The 25985-nt window shown below is 43.4% G+C and overlaps 1 protein-coding gene across 1 annotated transcript in view; it reads right to left on the reverse strand.

Annotated features, from left to right (window-relative positions):
* The window catches only part of igf2bp1 (insulin-like growth factor 2 mRNA binding protein 1), a gene marked incomplete at both ends in the record, with an annotated part of 49967 nt that extends 24953 nt beyond the window's left edge, over positions 1–25014 (reverse strand). The window contains 2 exons of the mRNA XM_079177612.1: positions 23662–23722; positions 24840–25014. Of these exons, the coding sequence (XP_079033738.1) occupies positions 23662–23722; positions 24840–25014 (236 nt within the window). The remainder of the gene's footprint in view (positions 1–23661; positions 23723–24839) is intronic.
* Between the last annotated feature and the right edge of the window lie 971 nt (positions 25015–25985).

Genomic DNA, 25985 nt, shown 5'->3' on the forward strand with positions numbered 1-25985 from the left:
GCTGGGCGGGGTGTGCATTTTCTACATGGTTGTCATTCATGAAAGGAACTTGCACTTAAATGTCACCTCCGTGTGTTTACAACCTAATGACTCAGAGGCTTCATGTTGTTTGGGTTTTGGTTTTATTTTAGAGGACATTATGAGTGAAACATCCGCTTTTAAAGTGAATACCGAACTGCGTTCGGCCTTCATCAAACAGGCTGCAGCCGAACGCGTTTGGTTTCGCTGCCGTGATGATGCGGGTGTGCCCGTTGACGACAAAAACAATAACGCAGAGCTTCTCTCGACATTGTTGCGGAGTGGGTGATGAAAGAGTGAATCCCCTCAGTAGGCCACTAGCCAGTTACCGAGGCCGTCCATTACGTGTCTGTATGTCCTCGTGATCAACATTTTATCTAATGGTGGTCGTGTCCATGCGGTGGACGGAAAGTTTGACTTCGGGGGTCTAAGAAAGACCTATTAGGCTATATGTTAGTCTCCATATGTGACCACTGTTCTCCACATAGACACAAGCGCGTGCAACGCAACATTCTCTGGTTCGACGTTCCTCTCCCCCTTCTCTATAAGCACACATACAGTGGCTTGCAAAAGTATTCATACCCCTTGAACTTTTCCACATTTTGTCACATTACACGCCACAAACATAAATATATTTTATTGGAATTTTATGTGAAAGACCAACACAAAGTGTCACACAATTGTGAAGTACAAAGAAAATGATACTTGTTTTTAAAATTTTTTCACGAATAAAAAACTGAAAAGTGCAGTGTGCAAAATTATTCAGCCCCCTTTTCTCTGAGTGCAACCAATTGCCTTCAGAAGTTGCCTGATGACTGCTGAATGATTGAATGTTGACCTTATGACTAAATAGAGTCCACCTGTGTGTAATCTAATCTCAGTACAAATACAGCTGTTCTGTGATGGCCTCAGAGGTTTGTTAAGAGAATATTGGGGAGCAAACAGGACCATGAAGTCCAAGGAACACACCAGACAGGTCAGAGATAAAGTTGTGGAGAAGTTTAAAGCAGGGTTAGGCTATAAAAATATTTCCCAAGCTTTGAACATGTCACGGAGCACTGTTCAATCCATTATCTGGAAATGGAAAGAGTATGGCACAACTGCAAACCTACCAAGACACGGCCGTCCACCTAAACTTACAGGCCGAACAAGCAGAGCACTGACAAGAGATGCAGCCAAGAGGCCCATGGTGACTCTGGACGAACTGCAGAGATCCACAGCTCAGGTGGGGGAATCTGTCCACAGGACAACTATTGGGCGTGCACTCCACAAATCTGGCCTTTATGGAAGAGTGGCAAGAAGAAAGCCATTGTTAAAAGAAAACCATAAGAAGTCCCCAGAAACCATGTGGGGGACACAGCAAACATGTGGAAGAAGGTGCTCTGGTCAGATGAGACCAAAATTGAACTTTTTGGCCTAAATGCAAAACGTTATGTGTGGCGGAAACCTAACACTGCACATCACCCTGAACACACCATCCCCACTGTCAAACATGGTGGTGGTAGCATGATGCTCTGGGGGTGCTTCTCTTCAGCAGGGACAGGGAAGTTGGTCAGAGTTGATGGGAAGATGGATGGAGCCAAATACAGGGCAATCTTGGAAGAAAACCTGTTGGAGTCTGCAAAAGACTTGAGACTGGGGCGGAGGTTCACCTTCCAGCAGGACAACGACCCTAAACATAAAGCCAGGGCTACGATGGAATGGTTTAAAACAAAACATATTCATGTGTTAGAATGGCCCAGTCAAAGTCCAGACCTAAATCCCATCGAGAATCTGTGGCAAGATCTGAAAACCGCCGTTCACAAACGCTCTCCATCTAATCTGACTGAGCTTGAGCTGTTTTGCAAAGAAGAATGAGCAAAAATCTCAGTCTCTAGATGTGCAACGCTGGTAGAGACATAAACCAAAAGACTTGCAGCTGTAATTGCAGCAAAAGGCGGTTCCACAAAGTATTGACTCAGGGGGCTGAATAATTTTGCACACTGCACTTTTCAGTTTTTTATTTGTGAAAAAAATTTAAAAACATGTATAATGTTCTTTGTACTTCACAATTGTGTGACACTTTGTGTTGGTCTTTCACATAAAATTCCAATAAAATATATTTATGTTTGTGGCGTGTAATGTGGCAAAATGTGGAAAAGTTCAAGGGGTATGAATACTTTTGCAAGCCACTGTACATGTGAGAGCCAGTGGGCGGCCATCTTGACCAACGCCCATTTACTACAATGAATGTGGAGTCAGGTGACAGCGCAGGATCCAGCAAAACAGAGAAAGGGGTGTTTGGGGGGGGGGGGGGGGGGGGCGTCTTGCAACAGCACAATAATGCCTTCATCCGAGCCAGCTGTTTTATCTCCCAGCTGTTTGGCAGGAACACCTGAGATATAGCCTGTCGATAAATAGATAAAGGGACAGCTGTAGGCTTCACACTTGCTCGATATAATATATAAGTCGCAGCTGTATTCTGTCCTCCATGTATCAAGTCCGCCAACACAAAAAAGGCACGCCGGTACAAAAACAGACACACCTCCCTCCGTGTACGCGCGCAAGGGCACGCGCGTCATTGAAGACAGTCCACAAGTATAAACAATGTGGAAAACAGAGACGCGAGCGCTTCTTGTATTACAACCGACACAATTTTCTCTTCAATCATCTGGACACGGACACCCTCTGCTAATCCCTCTCCGCGCGTGCACGTGTAGCGTGAAGGAGAGCGGAGCGAGGGAACGCGCTCCATTCACAAAGTGCGTAAAGATTGCTCGGCAGTTACTACAGCGGCGCGAGGGATGGGAGGGGCTGGCCGTGCCGCACAGCTCTACGCGAGGGGAGAGAGGGAGAAGTTGGCGGGGGGGTTATAATATAGAATGTGTTCCATGTTATACAGCATGGGGGTTTGGTGCTGTAGTATGGCAGGGAGCAGCGAAGCACGTAGTGTTTCCTCTCCCGGTTTCAGTGTTGTAAGTCGGGCTGTTCTTTTATCGACGGGAGCACCGCTTAAATCCCCGCCCTGCCTCCCTCACTAGGCCGAGGATAAACTATGGTTGTGGAATAAAAACGGATAAAAGAGGTTCATATATTAACATTTAAACAGAACACGACGGGGTGTTGAATTAAACCCGATTCCGTTAGAGTAGCATACATTTGGTTCCAATTTACAGGCTGTGATGCGGCAGGGGAAAAAATGAAACTGGTGTCCGTTTAAAACAATATAGTGCCACGTTCTCTGGTCAAATGTGGAGGCTAATTATCTGTATTTTTCTGTCTTCGAAATGTTTCCAAAGACGTTTCAGTGGCGAAGAGAACATGAAACCCTAACCGACCGGAAAACGACTGCAGCATGGCGGCGGAGGAGAAACAGAGCCGTCCATTTTACATTTGTATACCGTAATAAACAACGTCAGAGCAGCTTATCGTTGGGTGTGCATTATGAGTGGAAGATTCGTTTACAGGTGATGCAGTAACATACAAAAATAAACCCTCACTACTTTCTAAATTAAAGCACCAAGGTGAGCAGTAATTCAGACAGGCTGGAACTATTAAATAGCCATGAAATACTAAAGTAAGACCATGATCCCATGCTGGGCATATTTTTTAGATAAAAGGAAAAAATAATAGTCTCTTGCAAATGACATGCTAAATATTTCAAGTCTCATTATTTATGTCTGGCCTTCTATTGTGTGATGTGGAGGAAACAAAGAACTTGTCCCTGAGATGCAGTATTTAAAAAAAAGTAAATAAATATATTTTTATTAAATCAAAATAAAAGATGGAAATGTGATGCAAGACAACTGATAAAGAAAAAGCAAGAGAATGTATGAAGATTTCTCACTAAAGAGACAGTAATTAAAAACAGTACATAACAAAAGAACCTTGCTCAAGGAGTAAAACTAAAAGTATAATTACAACTCCTGTCAGTCTGAGTGCAGTTTGAACAGAATTATCCCAAATATCAGAACACCATTCAAATGTAGTCATGAACCCTTTTTTTTTTTAATACAAAAAATGAACACGTTTTAAGTAATGAAAGGACGTTAACTTAATTTGTGAGATATGTTCATCATCATTATTTTTAGGTAACACGTAAGTCATATTAAAGGCATTGACAAGCTCTCAGGCAAATTTGTGGGAATAAAAAGAAAACAAAGACGGGACCTTTTATTGAGTGACCATTGATAACTTAACAAGAGTAATCATATGTGTTCGATATATTAATGTAACACACTGATTTTGACGGATACAAGTCGTTTTTTCGAAATAAATATTTGAGTTCTAGACCTCATATTGGATCTGGTAAAAAGCTAAAGAGAGTCTCAGGAAAATCAAAACTCTATTGATCTTCATTATTATCTTTTACATATGCCGGACTTTTTATTTTTGTCGTTTGAAATGAGAAAGAAAAGTTTAATTTGAGGATGTTTTACATCATTTCAACGGCGCTTCATTTAAGCCCGGTCCAATAACTTAGCGAGGCAGTGTGAGGATTTATTGAAGTAACTCTTTACAGACTTCCTGTTCCTGAATAAAAAGAATGGGGGAAAGATTTGTTGATTATTAGAAAGTAGAAACACACACACACACACCGGTGTCATTCACTCCTTGACAGCACAACACTGTCATCTGTGCTCGTGTCACAACAGTAAATACAGAGGTGGAGTTCCTGGACCGGAGGCCAGAGAGCGGACCGACGGGGGCCAGGGCCTCCGAGCTCCCCTCTTTAAACAAAATGGTGGAGAAGGAGGACAACGGGGAGGGGAGGCGGGGGGAGTTCCTGCTTTGTCTAATTGAGAGTGTGTGTGTGTGTGTGTGTGTGTGTGTGTGTCACGTCAGCCTCAAATTTGTTTTGAATCGGCGAGGAACAGGGTGGAACCTACAGCAGCCTATGAGGAAGCAGCGAGGAAAGGGGCCCGTCTCCGCTCACACTGCCTCCCTCCTCGAGTTTCATCCCCGGGTTTGCTGCTCCGAACAGCAGAGGGCCAACTGAGTCACTCTGCTGCTCCGACTTTACCATCGCAATATTACTGGGGACATGCTGACATTCTCATCCTAAGGAAAAGTCTTCTTCAGTTCATTTAGCTAAAATAATAATAATAAAAAAGGTAAAAATATATTGAAATTTAATTAAATTCAGCAAAATACTGCAACACTACTACTACTACTACCACCACTACTGCAGTGATATTAACAGAAAGCAACATAACAGTTTAAAGAGTACAATTCAAGCACATTAAAAAGGTTCCTTAACCAAACACTTCCACTCTGGAAGCCTTTATCGTTACTAAAGTTCAATCACTCAGTTATTAATAAATACTGTCACTTTGTTTATTTGACCAGCTGTTCATATTAACTTTGATATCATGTTCCGATCAGTATCGCTCAGTGCCTTCTCATTTCCAGAGAAAGAGATCAACACATCAAAAGAACTTCTCTGGTGTCAAACAGACAGCCTTTAAATTGTTTCTTTTATTTAAAAGTTGCATATCGTAGTGATTACATCAATATCTGTATTTGCTCAAACAACAAAACGATCAGATTATCCTGGAAGTTATGTTGTTAACATATTTATATTTCTCTTTCAGGGTTCAGGTAGACGAGTGTCAGTGAACGCACCGCAACACGGTTCTGGTGAAGTTCTAGCAGAGAAGGATTTATTATGGTCTTAAAGAATAAGAACATTGTGTGACAAAAGACAACAGGATGGGGGGGGCTAGTAAAATACAAGAAGGAGAGAGAAAAATATATTTGAACACCAATATGTTATGAATGGAAAAGATTATTATTATCACACAGAAGGGAGAGGCGTCGGTTCAAACCTCTTCATGGACCGTACAGCATTCACTCTAAATACGTCTACAGAACAGTCTCTTAAGGGATTACACCTTATTCTCAATGTCTGCTTGCTAGCTCTTTACCCTTTTAACTAGTTTTACTTTGCTTACTAGTTGTGCAAAGAATTGTCGTTGGGTTTGGCATTCGTTTACCACCATTATGTACAAGTCTCTAGTATCATTTAATAAATAATAATATGTATAAAATACAAGATCCCATCCAGGCATTAAAGTCTTTGAAGAGACGTTAGTGTTTTGTGTGGATTCTTTTATTTATTTTAAAGTTAAAATTCTTAAAATAACAGACTTAGTCTCCCTCCCTCAAGAAATTCAGACTCAATAAATATACAAATATTTATCATTTCATTAAGACACAAGATGTCTTCATGGAAAGGTCCATTCTCAGGGTTTGTGACCTAGACGTTTGCACATGGTACTGGTTTAGGTGGCATGCTGGACCACGACCACTTTAAACCAGGTGGTGGTCCTGCAGCTGTTCATCAGACATGTGAGGGAACATGCTCTGCTCTATTATTCAAGTAATAGGTTAGAAGAAAAAAACATTTTATTGAACTAAATTGGAGTTGAAATTCAATTTACAATAGTTTTCTTTGTATCCCATTTGATGCACAAACCGCAATCTGCATTAAATTGGCAGGTTATTTAATTATGAGACATTCCTCATTATTCATTTACTAATGTAGAAAATCTCAGCGGTAACTTGAGCGGCAGGAGACAGCAAACAAGTTTTTAAGTCAACGTTGAAACGAGCAAATACGTAGAAAGATTACAATTAAAATAAAGAAAAGATCAATAGAGATCCCTGCTCCATTAATGAAGACATTCATTTGAATGAATTGAAAGCACACTTCACATCTATACGCTACGCAACGCGATGCTGTGAATCTTTTTTTTAGAGGCCATAACAATGTTAAAAAATCTCATTGTTCAATTCAAACAAGAAAAAAGAAACAAAACAAAAAAAATGTTTCTAACAAGTGAATTTCTCCTCATCAATGATATTTAAAACCAGTGACAGGAAGTGACATTTTCAGCAGCAAGTGGGCCTGAGGCCAGATGAGAGGAGAGCAGGGGGGGGGGCATCTAACGCCGAGAATACCATTCACTTTTCTCCTATAAGTTGGGCCATTGTGTCGCCTTCAGAGTCCCTCGGCAGGCTGAAGATGTTTCATTTCCTAAGCTTTGTTATTGGAATGCTGGAATTGGAATTTGATTTTTTCGTCTCAAAACTGTCTCTTACACACACACACAGAAATATCCCACCCTGCATCACAATGCACACACACACACACACACACACACACACACACACACACACACACACACACACACACACACACACACACACACACACACACACACACACACACACACACACACACACACACACACACACACACACCACGTGAGCGGGTGCAGTGGCTGTGATATGGCACACCCTCGGCTTGCACACACCCACTTTGGAGGGAGGGTGATAACACATCACAGCGCTGGGGGAGGGGACTCCTCTCTCCTTCTTCTCTCCCTTTGCTTCCTCCCTCTGCAGCTCATGTATGTCTGCGTGTGTATGTATGGGCGTGTGTCTGCAGCACATGCCTGTATGTCCGACATGTGACCAGAAGGCATCGCCTCCATTTTAACTCTTTGAGAATCCCAGTGTAGAGAAAGAGAGAAGAGGATCATGGGAGGAAAAGTGGAGAGAAATCTAAAAAAGGGTTTCGCTGCCCATCATGGAGGGATAAATCTTCAAAAACTATTGAGATTGCGGGGAAAACAGAAACATGGTTGCTCAAATATGCCACCTATTGCAACAAGTTTTATACATTAAGGGCCTCAATGTGTGGCCCCTGCTTTACGCAGCCATTGGCCAGATGTGCGGAGGTGTGAGAGTGGGCTGGGTTCAAGCCTCTCTCCCTTAAAGTGACTCCGTCTCCCCTTTTCCACCAAAACCAGCGCATATGTGCAGGTTTGTTAAACACGGGAAAACCCGCTAGAAATAGGGGAAGGAGTCTTTACCCATCGCCATTAGAACAGCGTGGACTTTGTAACTTTTATTTATTCTCTCTTTCAAACTGTCAAACCAGAGTTGGTGATTGTTGGACCAAACTAGCAAAGATGGTTTGGATGGTTTCCTTTTGTTTCATGTCGAGTTTGAACTCTGTGTGTGTCAATGACTAGGGAGGTAACATCTCTGTTTCTTTGACTGGAGTCTGGTGGCTTTCATTTGGCTCAGATTGAATGCTAAGCTACTGTAGGTGGAGAGGATACACATCAGTGATGTATCTAACATAAGCCAAAGCTAGTTAACATTAGCCACCGTAAGCTAACATCAGCGGACATTAGCCACCATAACCTTACATTAGCCAACGCTAGTTAACATTAGCCACCATAACCTTACATTAGCCAACGCTAGTTAACATTAGCCACCATAACCTTACATTAGCCAACGCTACTTAACATTAGCCACCATAACCTTACATTAGCCAAGGCTAGTTAACATTAGCCACCATAACCTTACATTAGCCAACACTAGTTAACATTAGCCACCATAACCTTACATTAGCCAACACTAGTTAACATTAGCCACCATAACCTTACATTAGCCAACGCTACTTAACATTAGCCACCATAACCTTACATTAGCCAACACTAGTTAACATTAGCCACCATAACCTTACATTAGCCAACACTAGTTAACATTAGCCACCATAACCTTACATTAGCCAACGCTAGTTAACATTAGCCACCATAACCTTACATTAGCCAACGCTAGTTAACATTAGCCACCATAACCTTACATTAGCCAACGCTAGTTAAAATTAGCCACCATAACCTTACATTAGCCAACGCTAGTTAACATTAGCCACCGTAAGCTAACATCAGCGGACATTAGCCACCATAACCTTACATTAGCCAATGCTAGTTAACATTAGCCACCATAACCTTACATTAGCCAACACTAGTTAACATTAGCCACCATAACCTTACATTAGCCAACGCTAGTTAACATTAGCCACCATAACGTCACATTAGTCACCATACGCTGGTCATAGCAGAACAAGTCATTCCCTTTTCAGACAAAAGACAAACAAAGCTAAGTATATAAGACAAACTCAAATGTGTGTTAGACTGTGATCGCCTACATGTAGTAATACAAAGAGCAGGAGGGACCCCAATAAAGGACCTGTCCGTCACACTCCTGACAAGATGTTGGCCAACCAGAGCAGAAAGAAGAGATGTAGTCTACAGAGACCTGTATCAAACCCACCTGAAAGCCCTGCTGTAATTACACAGCAACACTAATCACTCCGCTCTCCTTGTCCACTTCTACTTTCTCAATATATTGCATACATGCACAGTACAATGTTGGTGTTAAGGTGCGTTCACACAAAACGCGATGAACGCAGCGCGATTACATACAAAGTCTATGTACAGACGCGATGGCGCGGCGCGTTTGACGCGTCAAAACGCCGAAACGCCCCAAACGCAGAAGTTGAAATATTTGAACTTCTGCGAAAAAATCGCGTGACGCTCCAGCGCGATAGCCAATCAGCGTTGAGTTGCTCTCCCCGTCATCAGTGAAGTCCTGCCATTGCTAAATCAGAAAATAAATGCTGTAGCCGCCATGTTCACCCAGAGCTCTACGATCCCTCATATCAGTAGAGACCGGACCAAACTATGTGTAAACCATATGGTACAAACAATGAATAGACGCTGCCGTATTTACGTATATATGACGTTATCGTGAGTGTTGATGGAGCTGCTATAATGTTAGCATAGCCTAGCACCGATCGATCCGAGCTTTATTGATAAAACAAGTACAAATCGGCATCATTACGTAGTTATTTCGGAGTCCCTTTTTGTCGGTTTATTGCCGTTAAATCACAGCCAAGTCAGTTTATTGTGTGTTCATACAGCTGTAGTAAACAGCCGACGTGTGGCTCGCTAGACACAGTGAGCTCGATGAAATCCACGGAGCTCCTCAGGACTATGTTATGAACCAGACATGACGGTGTTTAGTTCCCCGTGATATCTGGGACTTCCACAACACGTACTGAGCAGAAATAGAGGCTATTTTTCTACGGTTGATGGCGGACAGTTGAACAGCTTTCAGGCCGATAAGCCACGCCCCCTTTTCGGCGCGTCCAGCGCGTCCATCGCGCTGGACGCGAATGAACACAAATAGTCCCCGGCGATGTCGGCGGCGCGATGGACGCGATGGACGCGATGGACGCGATGAACGCGATTCGCACCGTGTTCATCGCGTTTGGTGTGAACGCACCTTTACTGCTTCCTGCACCTGCAGCTGCAGAGCGGATCTCTCTCCTCTTTGGCTGCTGTAGGTCATTTCCAAATGTGGCTCTCTGAGTTAGACACTCAGTCCTGAACAGACTTTCAGGGTGGACTTCCTGCTGAATAAAATCTTTTTTCTTCTCTCGGTGGATAACACATTCTGCTCTCCTCCTTCCTTCTTGGAAATCTGAACCGTGTGCTCACGCAGACTCTCAGCAGTGGAAACGTGCCGGAGACGGACAGACAGTCACGGTGAAAGCATGTCGGAGCAGACGGACTCCGTCGGTGAGTCATCTCAGCACACTGGCCTCCAAAAACGCTACAAATTCATTTTGTAATAAAACATGTCTTTCTGTGTCTAAATATAGAGCGTCCAGTCTGTCAGAGTTAACCTAGAGCTACATTCCAGAGATCCTCATTTCCTTCTCCTACGTGCACATTTAGGGGAGCCATTTGGGGCTCGGTGCCTTGCTCAAGAGCAATCTGACCCGAAGAGAGGAGGAGGCAGAGCTCCAACCAACAACCCCACACTGTGAAAAAAGAAAAACATCACATGACTGGCACCTGCTGCCAAACATAAAGTGTGAAGTTAAAGTAATATATCCTAATTCAAATATATGTAAAAAATAATCCATTTGCAGAAATGTTCATTCAAGGTTTTGCAATTAAATATTATTGTTATTTTACAGATTTCCCCTAAATCGTTATGATCGAGCGCCCTCAATAAAGTGACGGCACTAAAAGTTCTGAATTTTACAGGTTTATTGTTAATCATTCCGATCAAACCTCTTTCAATAGAGTGACGGCATTAAAGGTTTTGCAGAGAAACAGTTTTATTTTTTATATACTTTCCTTAATTATAAAAACCAGCACCTTCAATAAAGTGGCGGGACGTTATTTGACAGATTTTCTTAATTACGATCGGTCCGCTTTCAATGAAGTGAGGGCATTAAAAGTTCTGCATAGAAACTTTTTGTTTACATTTTTTTTTTTTACAGATTTTCCATAAATTATTACAAGAAACACCTTCAATAAAGTGACGGCGTTATTTGCAGACAGGCTACCAACCTGAAGAAAAGTCCAACAAACATTGGACACTTTGTTTTTCTAAATGTCATTTTGGAGCAGAGATTCAGATTAAAATTTTTTTTTAAAAACACTATTAATTAACTCCAGAAAGAAAGAATAAACGCACCGTTTAAACAGATCACAGGCGTCGAAATGTGTTCATCATAAAAAAACACAAACCAAACCACTTGGGTTAATTCTACAAGTTGATCATATTCTTTGCATATTTATAAAATTAAACAATTATTCAACTGTAATTTCAAACACACAATCCTGCAGTGCGATCTGAACAAAGCGGCCATTAGAGTGATTTCAGCCACCAGGCAGGAGACGGCCAACATGTGATCCAGAGAACTGAGAGATGAATAGACGTCTTTATGTCCCGCAGCAGCTCTGTGATCAGTCACTCAAAATGATGCACCAACATGTACCCACGTTTCTGCTTCTCTTCAGATCGTCGCTGATCTGACCACTTATCAACTTTGAGATGCACATTTGTGAGATTAGACGACGTTGTTTGTTTTTGACATTTCCACTTGATGAAGAGACTTTTTTTGGCCCCTCGGGTTAAATAGAGGCTGCCGTCACCTGATTGGTGGAGCTTGTTTTGGGTCGTGAAGAGAAACTCTGCAAACACATGACATTCAGAAAACGTGGTCGTACACATGGCGAGGAAGGTTTAACGAAAGACGCTGTTGAGTTGCATTATGGGAATTGTAGGAGGCAACACTTTTTATCAGTTTAACGCGCACTAGGGACTTTAATAAGTCATTAAGTATCCATCTCGGTTGCTTTAATTTGGACCGTTATTATATTCTGAGACCCCCCAACATAATGACAGTACAAAGCTAAATGTCATTTTATTATGTTATTCTAACCAATCAGCTTCACAGCAGGGATCTTGAGTCAAGAATAGAATTTGTTTTGTCAAACTTAAGGCTTTATTTATTTGTATCATAAACAATATAATCTAATTTATATTGTAATGTGTATATTTTATATATTTAAACATATATTTATGTTTTATTTTATTTAAAGAACCCCCAAAATGATTCTAAATCCAACCTTGAACGAATGCATTCAGAATGAGAAAGCCATCTACAAATGAGTGATATTCTATAAATATTTAACCCAACATCTTAATATGAATACTCCAACAGCTACTATACGAACACGCACACCCTCATGCTGAGTACAACCTTTTAGGTTGATGGTTCCTCTGCTTGGCCTCAGGTGAACATCTCTGCTGTATCAGTGCTGGAGAAACCTTCAGCCTCCACTCTGCTTTTACTGTTTACACAACCTCCAGTTAAAAAGACAGCTTGTTCAAACTAAAGTCAATGCTTTCAAAGCGTCTTTCTTTGTTCCTTTCAGAGGCATTCAAAGCACTTTTTGTTTCTTTAACTCCAGGAAAGTCTTTTTATCCGGTTGATTTCCTCAAGAAACTACAAATAATAAACAAAGACAAACCGCTGGAAGGTTCACACACACACACACACACACACACACACACACACACACACACACACACACACACACACACACACACACACACACACACACACACACACACACACACACACACACACACACACCCCTTGTTCAGAGCGAGAGAAGAAGACAGGAGGCCATGAGGACCCACATTAAATGCACTGGGACAGTTGTGACATCAGAGTCTCATAACGGAGCTAACGTTAACAGAGGTTGCATTGACTTGCATTACGATGCGTTCAAGCTCTGCTCACTAAAAATAGTATTTGAGTATTGGGCGCAGGTAACTCACTATCATGATGTAGAGAAACTTAAATAAATCCATTAGTTTGAAGATGTTTTCACAGCAACATAAAATAGATATTAGAGATGAATTATGATCTGTTTAACTTCCTCACACGAGCTCTAAGCAGCGTATAAGTCACCCTTAAGACTAATAATGCTTTTATTAATCTATTAGAGAAATAAATATATAATCATTTATCTCCTCATTTTGAATTGTGTGTTTTCATACAAATAAGCACAATAGTTGACAATAACAAAGTAAAAACACTCTTCAGGTCGGTTCAGGAAATGATTTATCTGACGGTGGTTTCAAATAAATAGTTAGTCTGAATCCGGACCACTGCAGCCTACGTTTGAGTAAAGCTCCGTCCACAGAGAGTTGGCTTACATAACATTTATGCGTTTATATTTTCTACTAACCAAAATATTTGTATTATATCACGCCTCATTTGCATATTTAAACATTTCAGAAAGTTTGTAATACAAAAACAATATTGTGTTAGTGTAAGTAATCAAATGGGGAAGTGTTCCATTGTGCAAACAACAGAAACATTTTAGAGAAATACAAGAAACTGAGGTTCAAGTCAGAAGATGGAGAGCAGAATTCCCTCATTAAGTGGAAAACGCAGCAGTGTTTTTTTGTCTTGATTATTTGGAAAGAAGAGTAGTTCTATTGTTTTACCTGAAAATACTGAAATATGAAAATAATAATCTAAATGTTGAGGCAGGAACAAAGGAGTTTCCTACTTTGACCAACACAGTTCCGTCTTCGATAACGATTGTTAGCCAATTAATTGTCTTCAAAAATATCAGTTTTATTGAAGTTTTTATTGAAGTTTCAGTTCACGACAATCTTTGTCACTGCCTATTTTCACTGTAGTTCTGGTTTACAGTAGCGTCTCTATAGAGGGGCCGGGCTCTGGCCTTTCTGAAAAGTTCCGAAATTTTGAACTGGAAGCGCCCGTGTTGCTGGTTAACTGGTGACACCTCGTAAAAGCCTTCAACCGATTTCAAATCCGTACTCATCCGCGTTGTTTATCTACGCCAACCAGGCACGTGGCACGCGAGTTACCGCGAGCAGCCACGGACGCATTGGGCTGGAAGTCACCAGTTAACACGGTCACCCGATAGACGGAAACACCCGTTGCTCTGAAGCGGACGTTGATCCCGTCTGAGTGGAATATTGATTCCTGACAACAGAACGTGCAACAACCAGATTCTTTTGATGCTGGTTACAGTTTTAGTTCAGAGTTTTACGATTGCTAACTTTTCTAAATGGCTGAGAATGTCTGTTCCCGACATGCACACGCATGTTTTTGATGACATCGGTCTGTCATCCCAAGTTTTTATAAGATTGATTTATTTTATAAAAGGGACTTTTTAACTGTTGTTTTACCTTTGCATTAACAGTATCCCAAGCAACAGCACAGCACCAAAGCTCATCTTCTTACCCCATCGTACGAAAAGTGAAGATACAATTTTCATAAACTATTGTCTCAAAGAGCTTGGGGCAACTGTTGAAGCCATCAAGCATGACACAAGGAATTCTGACACAAATTACAATGAAGAAACAATTCATTTCCTGTCATTGATGAAAAGCATAATCCTGTTTTCAGGATCTGACCAATGACTTTTAGGCAATTATCAGATATTCACATATACAATAATAATAGAAATGAAGGACAAAGTAACTATAATCATTATTTCAGAATGATACTGGTAAAAAGGAACTTGTGTTTTTAGTCTAGACAAAATTGTACAACGCTGAATACTAAAGATGTGGACTGAAAATGAAAAATATGAAAAAATCTTAGTTTTTTTAATAAAAAGGTTTCAATAGCTCCTTCATGAAACCGCTCACAACCAGGTCTGTGGAGTAACAGGCTCATGATTTATCATCTCCAAAACTCTACATCAATCAACAGCACTACAGAAAAGAGATTCAGGGGTGAACTGCCCCTTTAAATGATCGGAGATGAATACTAAATAACACATATGACAGAAACGCTCCCATCGGGTGACAGCACTATGGAGGATGAGCGGAGCAGCGCTGCAGAGAGGCTCTCCCTCTCTCTCCCATGTACATACATGCACACATCCTCTCTCTTAAAACACACACACGCACGCACGCACGCACGCACGCGCGCGCGCAGGGGGGCCCCTTCCAGCGAGCAGACCCGACCCCTGGGTCCCAACAACCCCCCTCCCGTTTCTGTCTTTCCCCTCCTCATTTCTGGCTCTTTCCTTTTTCCCCCTTCGCCACTCATCGTTGTGTGTGTGTGTGTTTGTCCGGTACCGTGTATACAGATGTGTGTGTGTTTGTGCAAATCTTATTTTTAGTGAGAAAAAAAGAAAGCAGGAGACACAGAGAGAGAGAGAGAGAGAGAGAGAGAGAGAGAAAGAGAGAGAGAGAAAGAGATGGAGAGTGAGAGAGAGTGAGAGAGTAAGAGATAGAGAGTAAGAGAGAGAGGACAGATGGTTTGAAACAGAGAGAAGAAACAATCAGAGAGATGGGGCGGAGGAGGGGGGGGGGCTTCTTAAAGAGACAGGACTCCCTTACCCCTTCACCTACATAGAGGCCTCCGTGCATCTCCTCTCTCCTTCACTTTCTCCTCTGTGTTGTAGTTTATTCCCTCCCCTCTCTTTGTCTTTTTTTTGGCTCTGGGATAAAGAGCCTTTGTCCTCACGTTATTCCTTCAACTTCCTTCAACTTTGGCTTTGATTAAGTTGGATTTCTGCTTCTTTCTTTCTTTCTTTCTTTCTTTGTGGCCATCACTGCGTATGCTGATGTCAATTTTCAGTTATTCAAAAAACAGAAATGGACACATGTTACTAGATTGTACTCAATGCATCAGAATTCATCTTCATTGCCGTCTATCCATCGCTGATTAAAGCTGAGAATCTCACAAAAGAGACAGAAAAAAGAACACAATAGTGGACATGTAGCAGCAGAGATATCCAGGACCACTAGTGTGTGTCAAGCTCCAAAACAACTGGAGCCTACATTTCCCATAATGCAACTTATTCAAAATGCCACTTAAGTGGTTATCAATCAGAAGAGATATTGGAAGAAATAGACGCACTCTCAATGTAGACAGTTTAAAGTTCAGTCAAAATCAGTTGAAAAAACAGATTATCTACTTAATTAAACGAAGCAAAACCACAATTACATGTGTTTTGAATGAGCATTTGTATTCTGTGATGACAGAATGAATTGATTGGTCGATGAAGTCTGAGTCAGCCAAATCAAGCGGGTAGCTCCTCTTTGTGTCTCCACAGATTGGTTGTCCTTTACGAGACATGAGAGGGTTAATTCTTGATTGTTGTTTTAGGTTTGTTGCCATGACAACATAAACAAATGACACCGTAAAATAAAAAGCCTTGATCGTTTGATACAGGAATCTACTTGAACACTTGAAAAACTAAAACTGAAACACATTTATGCTCATTAGCATTTTAGTTTTATTTGTTTTTTTAGCCAGGTAATATCTGCTCAGTTTAGTTTTTCTAAAAGAAAAGAATATAGTTCTTATTTAGTTTGCAGTTTGTTTGTTTGCTGATGTACAGTAAAGCTGAGGGTCCACACTGTGCCGGGGACTGAACTTTAATGTTTAGTAACTGTATCTGATGAATATCATTTGTTTATTTGTTTATTTATTTACTGCCTCCTGTCATTTTGCATATGTGCCCCCCCCGAGAAAAGGCAAGTCGAGGATCGAGCTGATCCACCCCCGTCTTCTTCCATTCATTCTCACAACTGCAGCCACTTCTCTCTTCTGGAAACTAACTGATGGTTTAATGCAAATAGTGGGGACGCGAACCGAAACCGCAGAATACGTTCAGCTGGCCGCTGGACAAACATGTAGAGCAGGCCGTCTAATCACGTAACAAACTCAGCTATCGCCCAAACGCTGGAGGTGTCGAAATTTAAGAAACACGTGCAAATGTTTCTTTCACTTCATCCGCCTGCCTGTGTTGCTGTCACTCGTTCTCGGCTGGGCAGTGCAGAGAACACGCCGACAAGAGAGAAGGCTGGGCGTACTGTACCAGAGAGAGGGAGGGGAGGGGGGGAGAAAACAAGAGACTGTGAAAGTAGCAGAGAGCGAGAGAGTGAGAGAGATTGAAGCAGAGCATGCATGTGTGTGTGAGCGCAGCAGCGAGGGAGGGAGGGAGGGAGGGAGGGGAGGACCCATCGCTCCTCTCGGTTCTGCACCGAGCGACCGCCTCCCTCGCAGGTGCTGCCGCCCGGCGATTGGTCGCACCCCCCTAGCTCGCTCCGCCCACCGTCCCCTCCTCCTCGCTGGCCATGAGAGGGGAGGTAAGACAGACCATGGCGTGCTGCTGCTGCTCTCTGAATGTGGGTGTAGGGTTGTGTGTGTGTGTGTAAGCTACTCTCACTCACAAGCGCACACACACACACACACACACACACACATATGCATGATACATTTGGAATGCATTTAAATTTGCAGCACACTTAGCATACAATGCGCAGAAAGGGGAAAGAAGCTGCAGAAAAAAAAAAGGCCACAAATATGGAGAAAATATATTTCTAACATCTGCAGAGTAAAAGATTTATGAGACTGTGAGATTTAGAGGACAGAAACTGGAAACAGGAATTAAACGGTATGAGGAAAAAAATAACTCACGACTACACGACTGTAGAGCAGTTCCTTCAAGTAAAAAAAACACGCACATATTTTTGGAACTGCTGACCGATGCATCACATTTTTATCCTCTGTTCCTAAAGACGGTAACAATACGACACAATGATGTTCCGAAACCACGCAGATGGCGGCGCCAGGCGATGGCGGACGTCGCCCGGGCGTTTATTTTGTGTTTTCTATCTCAGTAACGGCAGACGCGCTTGTTGGTTTTCGAAACCCACAAAAGGGCCGTGGAGGTTTGACTCTAAAGCGTTGGTACGGATGTTCTCAAGTGTCTTTGAGCAGCTTTAAAGGGGGGATGACAGTCAGTTATGTCAGAGGCTGCAGGTGAGTGAGGTCACCAGTTAGACGAGGTGTGAAAAAGGCAACGCAGTGGTTTTTGTGACATGTGCAAAACGCACACCGCGAAAGCGAAGACAGACAGTAAGTACGTGACTTGTCCTCGCCATGAAAGGAACACTTTTCCCAGGGCTGATGTGCAGTTGCAGCGCTGATGTGCAGGCGCAGCGCTGATGTGCAGGCGCAGGGCTGATGTGCAGGCGCAGCGCTGATGTGCAGGCGCAGCGCTGATGTGCAGGCGCAGCGCTGATGTGCAGGCGCAGCGCTGATGTGCAGGCGCAGGGCTGATGTGCAGGCGCAGCGCTGATGTGCAGGCGCAGGGCTGATGTGCAGGCGCAGGGCTGATGTGCAGGCGCAGCGCTGATGTGCAGGCGCAGCGCTGATGTGCAGGCGCAGCGCTGATGTGCAGGCGCAGGGCTGATGTGCAGGCGCAGCGCTGATGTGCAGGCGCAGCGCTGATGTGCAGGCGCAGGGCTGATGTGCAGTTGCAGCGCTGATGTGCAGGCGCAGCGCTGATGTGCAGGCGCAGGGCTGATGTGCAGGCGCAGGGCTGATGTGCAGGCGCAGGGCTGATGTGCAGGCGCAGCGCTGATGTGCAGGCGCAGCGCTGATGTGCAGGCGCAGGGCTGATGTGCAGGCGCAGGGCTGATGTGCAGGCGCAGCGCTGATGTGCAGGCGCAGCGCTGATGTGCAGGCGCAGGGCTGATGTGCAGGCGCAGCGCTGATGTGTAGGTGCAGGGCTGATGTGAAAGTGCAGGGCTGACGCCAGGCTGCCTCGAGGCCGTAAACTTTGATTGACGGATGGATTGGAGGAGTGGGAGGGGCTCGGCAGAAAAATATTTCATATGTACATTAAAAGGGTTTATGGAAAGAAAAATGAGCATCGAAAGAATGAGAGTGAAAGGTTCGGACTCTCTGGCACTTTAGATTCACTTTTGATTTATGAAATGAAGTGTTTTTGTCCTAGCCTACGAACAGTTACAAGTACAACATGAAGAGTAATGTAGCTTAAGATGCTACACAGTTTTGAGATGAGAAACTATGAAATCAAACAGGAACATTCTTAGCATAGGCCCCATAGCCGCATATCAGAATATGAATAAGTAGTAAGTAAGTAAGTAAAAATGATAATATAACCAACAAATATTTTTCTATGCATATTTAGAGTGTCTTTGTTTTAACAATTATTTTGAGAAATGTTTTCTATAATCTATGTGCTATTTATGAGCCCACACATGGGTTTTGTTGGTGAGGTTTCTTGTATTTGGGGTTAGTTAGACCTCAAATACTATACCAGAATACAAATCAAATCCCTCCGTGTTTCACAGTGAGCACCAGATAAACAGCACACGTCTCAGCTCATGTGAGTGCACATAGGTAGAGCCAGTGTGAACAGCAATGACCCATTTACCTTAAAAAGGGTGCACGGAAACAGGTAGGCCTGCTTATGGAGTTGATTTCAAGCGCAGCGTGTAGTTGTAGAGCATTGTTAGTGAAAGTGGAGCTGCAGCCTTCAGTGTCAACACAACAGTCTTTGGTAGATCCGAGTGCAAACACGGAGCGGACTCAGGGAACGGCCTTCTAACACGGAGCCCATTTAACAACAGCAAACATAGACAACAAGCCGACCTGTCAACTCTCTGGAGTCCTGCACAGAACATGGACATCCAAACCCATATTTCAGCAAATATGGCGATTTTAGCAGGAAGCGACGGTAAGGTGATAAGTGGACTTGACTTTGCTACAATAGACCTGCTCACCCTGCTCACCATGAAGCCCTCCTTACATACTATCAACTCTGGAAACAGCACAAGATCTTCAGAACGGGTAGTGTAAATAAAAAATACTATGCAGTTCAAATAAGAAATAATAATAATGTACCTGAGGCAAAAATATGAATAATGAATGAATAAATAATTCCAATACAAAAGCTAGTAAGTAATATTCCTGAGAGTTTGCATTTACAGTAACAATATGTGATGTTTGTCCCACTATAGCAACCCTTAAATAAATATAAATACACGGTGCTGTTATGTGCCTTTTTGCAGTCTGCGTAGGGATTTTTATTAAATAAAAAATTGAAGACACGCTTCAAACGGACCGTTTGCAGGCAGCACTGTCGTTCTCATCCATCACAAGTTTCAGTGATGTCGGTGGGCGTTACTGCCGCTGTAGGTTTCCTCTACACTCTCTACAGCCTTTCTATACGCTTCCCCCTCTAGAGAGGGCTCGTTCCCTCTGAGCGACCCCCGCCCCCAACACACACTCATACAATCCCCCCCCCCCACACACACACTCTCTTCCTTTCTCCTCCTCTTGCTGACGTCAGCCTGACACAAAACCTCAATCTACTTCATGAGGAATATTACGATGAAAAATAAACCCCCTCCATCTCGATATTATGTCATTTTTGATTCAAGCAGACATGCATAGTGCGTGTGTACGATACTGAGGGGGGAGCATGGGCGTCTCCCCCTGCAGCCTATAGGGCCTATAGGGGGGGGGGGGGTTCAGCACAAACACTTATAGAATGGAAAGAAGGAATTGAACCCTCCAACTTCCCGTTACAGGACTGACCCCTCCCCCCCTCACATTAAGGGTTTGTTCCCTCTGAATACCCGCCCCCTTCCCTTCCTCCCTCTCTTCCTCCCTCTCTTCCTCCCTCCCCCCTCCCTCAAACACACACACACACACACACACACACACACACACACACACACACACACACACACACACACACACACACACACACACACACACACACACACACACACACACACACACACACACACACACACACACACACACACACACACACACACACACACACGGAGGTTCCATGTCAGAAAAGCTGCACCAGAGTAACTTTATAGCGTCTAAGATATCAGCAGAGTTGCCAGACTGGTTTCCGCCAACTTTTGATAACGTAGGGCTGGTAGGGTAAATTTAGGAGGTTTAGACAATACTGTGCAGACAATATTACCACACAGGCCGTCATGTTATGGTCGAGAACACAGATGTTAAATACAGTTAAATTCAGTTGAGTCTACTCATTTAATTTTAGAATTATTTTCTCGACACCAGTTGAATTCAATCGTCAAGAGGGGGGGGGGGGGGGGGGGGGGGGGGTTGACGTCATCATCATCATCATTGACACGGGTATTATAACATGTGGTTGCACCTATTTCTCCAACATTTTATATTTAATTATTTGATGCAGACATGAAGCTTTGTTGTGCTTATGAGGGGTTTTACACAGGTATATGGCAAGGTTATGATTTGGAGAAGTTATATTTTTGGTGGATAACACAACTGGCAATCTGGCAACACTGGATATTACATCATGGTGTCATTTAAACTGATGTCATGAAAGCACTGACTTCATGAGGGCCACACACCCACACACACACACACCAGAGCACAGTTTCAGAATTTGATTAAAGGGAAATAATTCACATGATATGTAAGAGATTACTATGTTGTAATAGTTTTATGGGGAAATATACATATATATATATAAATAAAATTCCCCATTCATCACCTAGCTTACTTGGAGTATAGTTTTTATAAAAGAGAAACAACAGCGTCTAAAACAAAAAGCTGTCCTTAATTAATGCGCTACTACTGTTGTTTAACAATTGGGACCTTCTAAAAACGTTCACTAAATTGTTCTACACATTTATTGTCACCTCAAACATCACACAAACTCTGAAGCTCAGCCGTTAGTTTGACAGAAACATTTTAACACGATCATTTAAAAATATATATATATCAATTTGGCTCTGCTAGCTGAGCGTACGAGCGGCCATTTTAAAAGGCTTTATAACGTTAACAATCCGCTCGTGCCGCATTCGGTTAAATACTGACACAACTTCTGGAGCGCGAGCCAGGCCAGCTGTGTTACGACAGGGCCAGCCGAGTGAACTACCAACAACAGGTCTGCTTCATTCAGAGCTTCGCCATTTTGCCCTCTCTGCCTGACGTAAATTGACTCCCCTCCGCGTGGATGCACCACGTGTTGTGGAGCCCACGGAAGGGCCCCTGCTCGCCCACGGCGCCCCCCCTTTCTCCCACACGCACACACAAAAAAAATCACCTTTATCACCATGGCTCTTCAAGGTTACCACCGAGGAGGATGTGGGACACAAACAGAATTATTTACCCACCCGCTGGAGATTAGAGGAGAACACAGCCCCGCTGCCATGTTGGTTTCAAAAACATGGTGAGTGGCCTGTGACCAGAACAGACATTTCAGCCTCACGTCCACAAAAAAAGACCACACTGTTACAAAAAAAAACTGTGAGCAACAACCATGTCGCCACATTTATTGCTACTGTATTTTTACTCTGGTGGCGCGAGGTGGGCGCCCACAAAACCAGTTCAAATTCACATATTTGGCCACATTCACGCAAAATCACACGCATACTGATTACACAGATACAGAGATATTCCACAAACAAACAATCAACCAAAACGATTTAACGATTAAATCTACATTCACTGGCGTTTTTTGTCATGAGACATACACACACGCACACACACACACAAACGCGCGCGCGCCCGTGAGGCCAAATGGCAGAACATGGACAACTGTGCTTGCTGCTCACCTCGTATCTGTGCCAAAGGTTACCGGCATGGACGACGGTCTATAGGCGAATTCCATAATACTGTTTAAAGCAGGTCAAGTCTGGCTCTTAGCACAGAGCAGCTGATCCACAATGGAGCCCAGTTCATCCTTCGGACCGAGGAAGGTCTGAGCTACAGGTCCGTTTGGTCCATTAAAATGCTTTGCAACCACGACAGAAATCAAGTGGCTTTTTTATTAACATCAATCAGCACCACTGACCTGTTTTAACTTTACAGCTGGCTACAAAAGCAGCTCAAAATAATATTGAATAATATTACAATTATAAATATACAGCTGCGTTTTTGCAAGAAACGAATGAGATTCAGCAGAACATGTATGCACTATTTATTCAACATTATTGAAACAATTAGGACTCCGTTAAGTCGCATAAAACCTCAATATGTACATTTTGGCTAGATATATTCGACAAAGATTGCGTTCATTTCACATCAGTTTTTTTAATTATTCGCCAATTTGGCCCAAAAAACACTACATGCAACAAAACAATGTGTGCACAATTAAATGGAAAATATGTTCCAAGCTCCAGAGTAAAAAAAACCCATGTTAAATAAAAGTGGAGCTGGAGGAAAGGCTGAGCATTTAAGGAGGCACTTAAAGCTTTATGTAACGACTTTACGGAGAATACTATCTATATATGCCTTCTATGGCTTCACTCACTACTCAACACAACCCAGCCAGGCAACCCAGCACGGCAGCTAAAGCTGTCACAGTTCAGTTTCACAGCAATGGCCGACAAGGTTGAGGCTACACAGTAACGACACCAACACAAAAAAAAGACCGACTACTGCCCCGAACTCAACCTCCAAAAGGCTGCCAATACATGCAGACATGGTAATGTTTCAAAGTACCGCACCATACGTTGTACTTTATGACTTAATGAAAGAAAGAGTTGGGCAAAGGTGATGCAACCCATGACAGTGGTCATGGAAAGAGAGAGAGAGAGAGAGAGAGAGAGAGAGAGAGAGAGAGAGAGAGAGATAGGGGGGGTGTAATGCTAAATGTTGTTTACCTTTGCTTCTTGGGGACGGAGTGCTCGACCTCAATACGTTTCCCTTGAAGTTCCACTTTGCCTGAAAAAACATTTTTTAAAATTGGGGGTTCAAAATCACACTGTGGCGACATGCTAACTGTTAAAAGCTACTTGGAGGCCCATTGTGAAGATGTGTTGCACTCAGGGTACATAGCTAATGTCTGTGTGTGTGTGGGGGGTGGGGGGGGGGGGGGGGGCAGCAGCTAACAGCTAACTTTTATTTTTTCAAAACCGCGGCTTTTCAAAGAGCTACAAAGAATGTGTGAGAGGTTCAAAAGGGCCGACTTAAAAAAGTCATGGAACAAGTGAATTGTGTAGGCACGTTACTCGTGTCCCACAATGAGCTACTTGGACCCCTGAGAGATGCAGTATGACAACCATACGAATATGAATCATTCTGTCTTTATTTCATTTAAAGTCAACACGCTGTATCGCTGTAACGGGTGTTTTCGTGTAGACTAAAATAAGTAGGAGCTGACATGGCGACCTTGCCTCCTCACGTTACATTCTGTGTAAATCTCACGATTTCAATGCTGAGGCTTTCACAATAACGGTGCCACTTGTCGACCACGTTGTATTCGTGGTGGTGTGGGGTCCGTTTTAGAGAGTAACCTGCACGGGGGAAGATATTTTTTTTCTATCTTTGTCATAGTGGACTGCCGGCTCAAAGGGGGAGGGGAGGCTTCATACTATATCACAGGAGTAGCCCCACCGTCACTCAGTCCAATGCTACGCGTGCAAGTCATTAAAATGCCACTCACATGCACACACTAGTCTGAAACGCACGAGCCCCAATCATCACAGAATTATAAGTATTTTTTTTACAATAGCAATATTGTGAAGTAGGCTAGTGCTTTACGTTGGTTCGGGCATTAGCTTTAGGCTACGTTTATTAACGTTACGTGTGCCCCCCCTCCCCTATAAAAGTTGAATGGCTCCCCTGTGCGTATGGCTCACCAGACGCCATTAAGCTAGCGTCAATAAAATAACGGTATTTATTTTTAACCGGCGTGTTCAAACTGAAGCCTCCGTATTGGACGGAGAGTGAAATGCGGGGCGCACCGCCGAAGGTGGGTACGCAGCGGCGTGCACCGCTCCCTTTTAGAATGAATGAAATTGAAAAGGTGGAAGGCGGTCAGTATTCCACATTTACTCACCGGAAAAGGTCTCGATAGCCTTCATGGCCCACTGGTCGTCCGGACAATCCACAAAAGCATAGCCGGTTTTCATGAGAAACTGTCCGGAGTACTGGATCTTGTGTTCGTCAAAGGTTTTCCCCAAGTCTTCAGCAGTTACGCTGTCGCCTAGATTCCCAATATACAGCTTGTGCATGGTGGTAATTGTTTTTCCAAGTCCAAAAACGAAAAAAAAAACAAAAGCCCGGAATAACTGAAATTGAAGCCAGCCAAAAAAAAGTTTCTCTCCTGATTTTGCTAAAGGCGCAACAAGAATCTGCCACACTAACTGAGAGTGGAAATCGAACTAGATGGGAAAGGATGTCTAAAAAAAAGTGTTAATTCTCCGCAGCAAACAAAGGAAAAAGGTGTTAAAACAGATGATAACGTTGAATTTAGCCGTAAATCCAGTTGAAGAAGTGGAGCAGGAGAAGACTTGCAGCCGGCCCCAGCAGACGAATACAGCAGCAGCCTACAGCCTCTCTGTCGCGCGGAGGAGGTGGATTTGGTGATGGGTCTATGGTGGATGAGTGGGGGAAAAAACTATGGCGGGATCAGGTCAGGAAAAAATGTTTTCCTCTCTCTCTCTATTTCTCTCTCTCTCTCCCTCTCTCTCTCGCTCTCTCTCGTTTCCTAGCCTTCCTCTCTTTCAGCGATCCGCTTGCTACCGACAGAGGGGTGATGCCGCCCCTCCGCCGACTCGATTCGCGTTTTTTTTGTTCGCAAAGGGGAAACCACGTGGTCTATTTGGAGTAGGTTAGAGAGAGGAGGAAGGGGAGGCCCCCCCCCCTTCTCATCCTAGGGGGTATTCACCAGATACACGCGTGCACGCGCACGTGCATGCAAACTGAGAACCCCCCCGCTTAATTCCGTACTGTACTCGTGCGCGCGGTGAAGGTTGTGTGCTGTGCTGTGCTGGGTGTGGGGCGCATTTTAATGCACGCGACGTGGCCGCGTGCGCTTCTGCCCGTGCGGCAAAGATTAGGCGACACGGAGGGGCGGGCCACAGCGGTGTAAGCTACAAACTGGTTACGGTGCCTTGACTCACTCCGACCTGACTTGAATATCTGAGGGTCTGGGTGGGACAGCCGTCCACATTTAAATAACAATGCACCGCCTGCCAATTCT

Source organism: Pholis gunnellus (genome assembly GCF_910591455.1).
Source record: "Pholis gunnellus genome assembly, chromosome: 17".
In the NCBI taxonomy this organism is placed as follows: domain Eukaryota; kingdom Metazoa; phylum Chordata; class Actinopteri; order Perciformes; family Pholidae; genus Pholis; species Pholis gunnellus.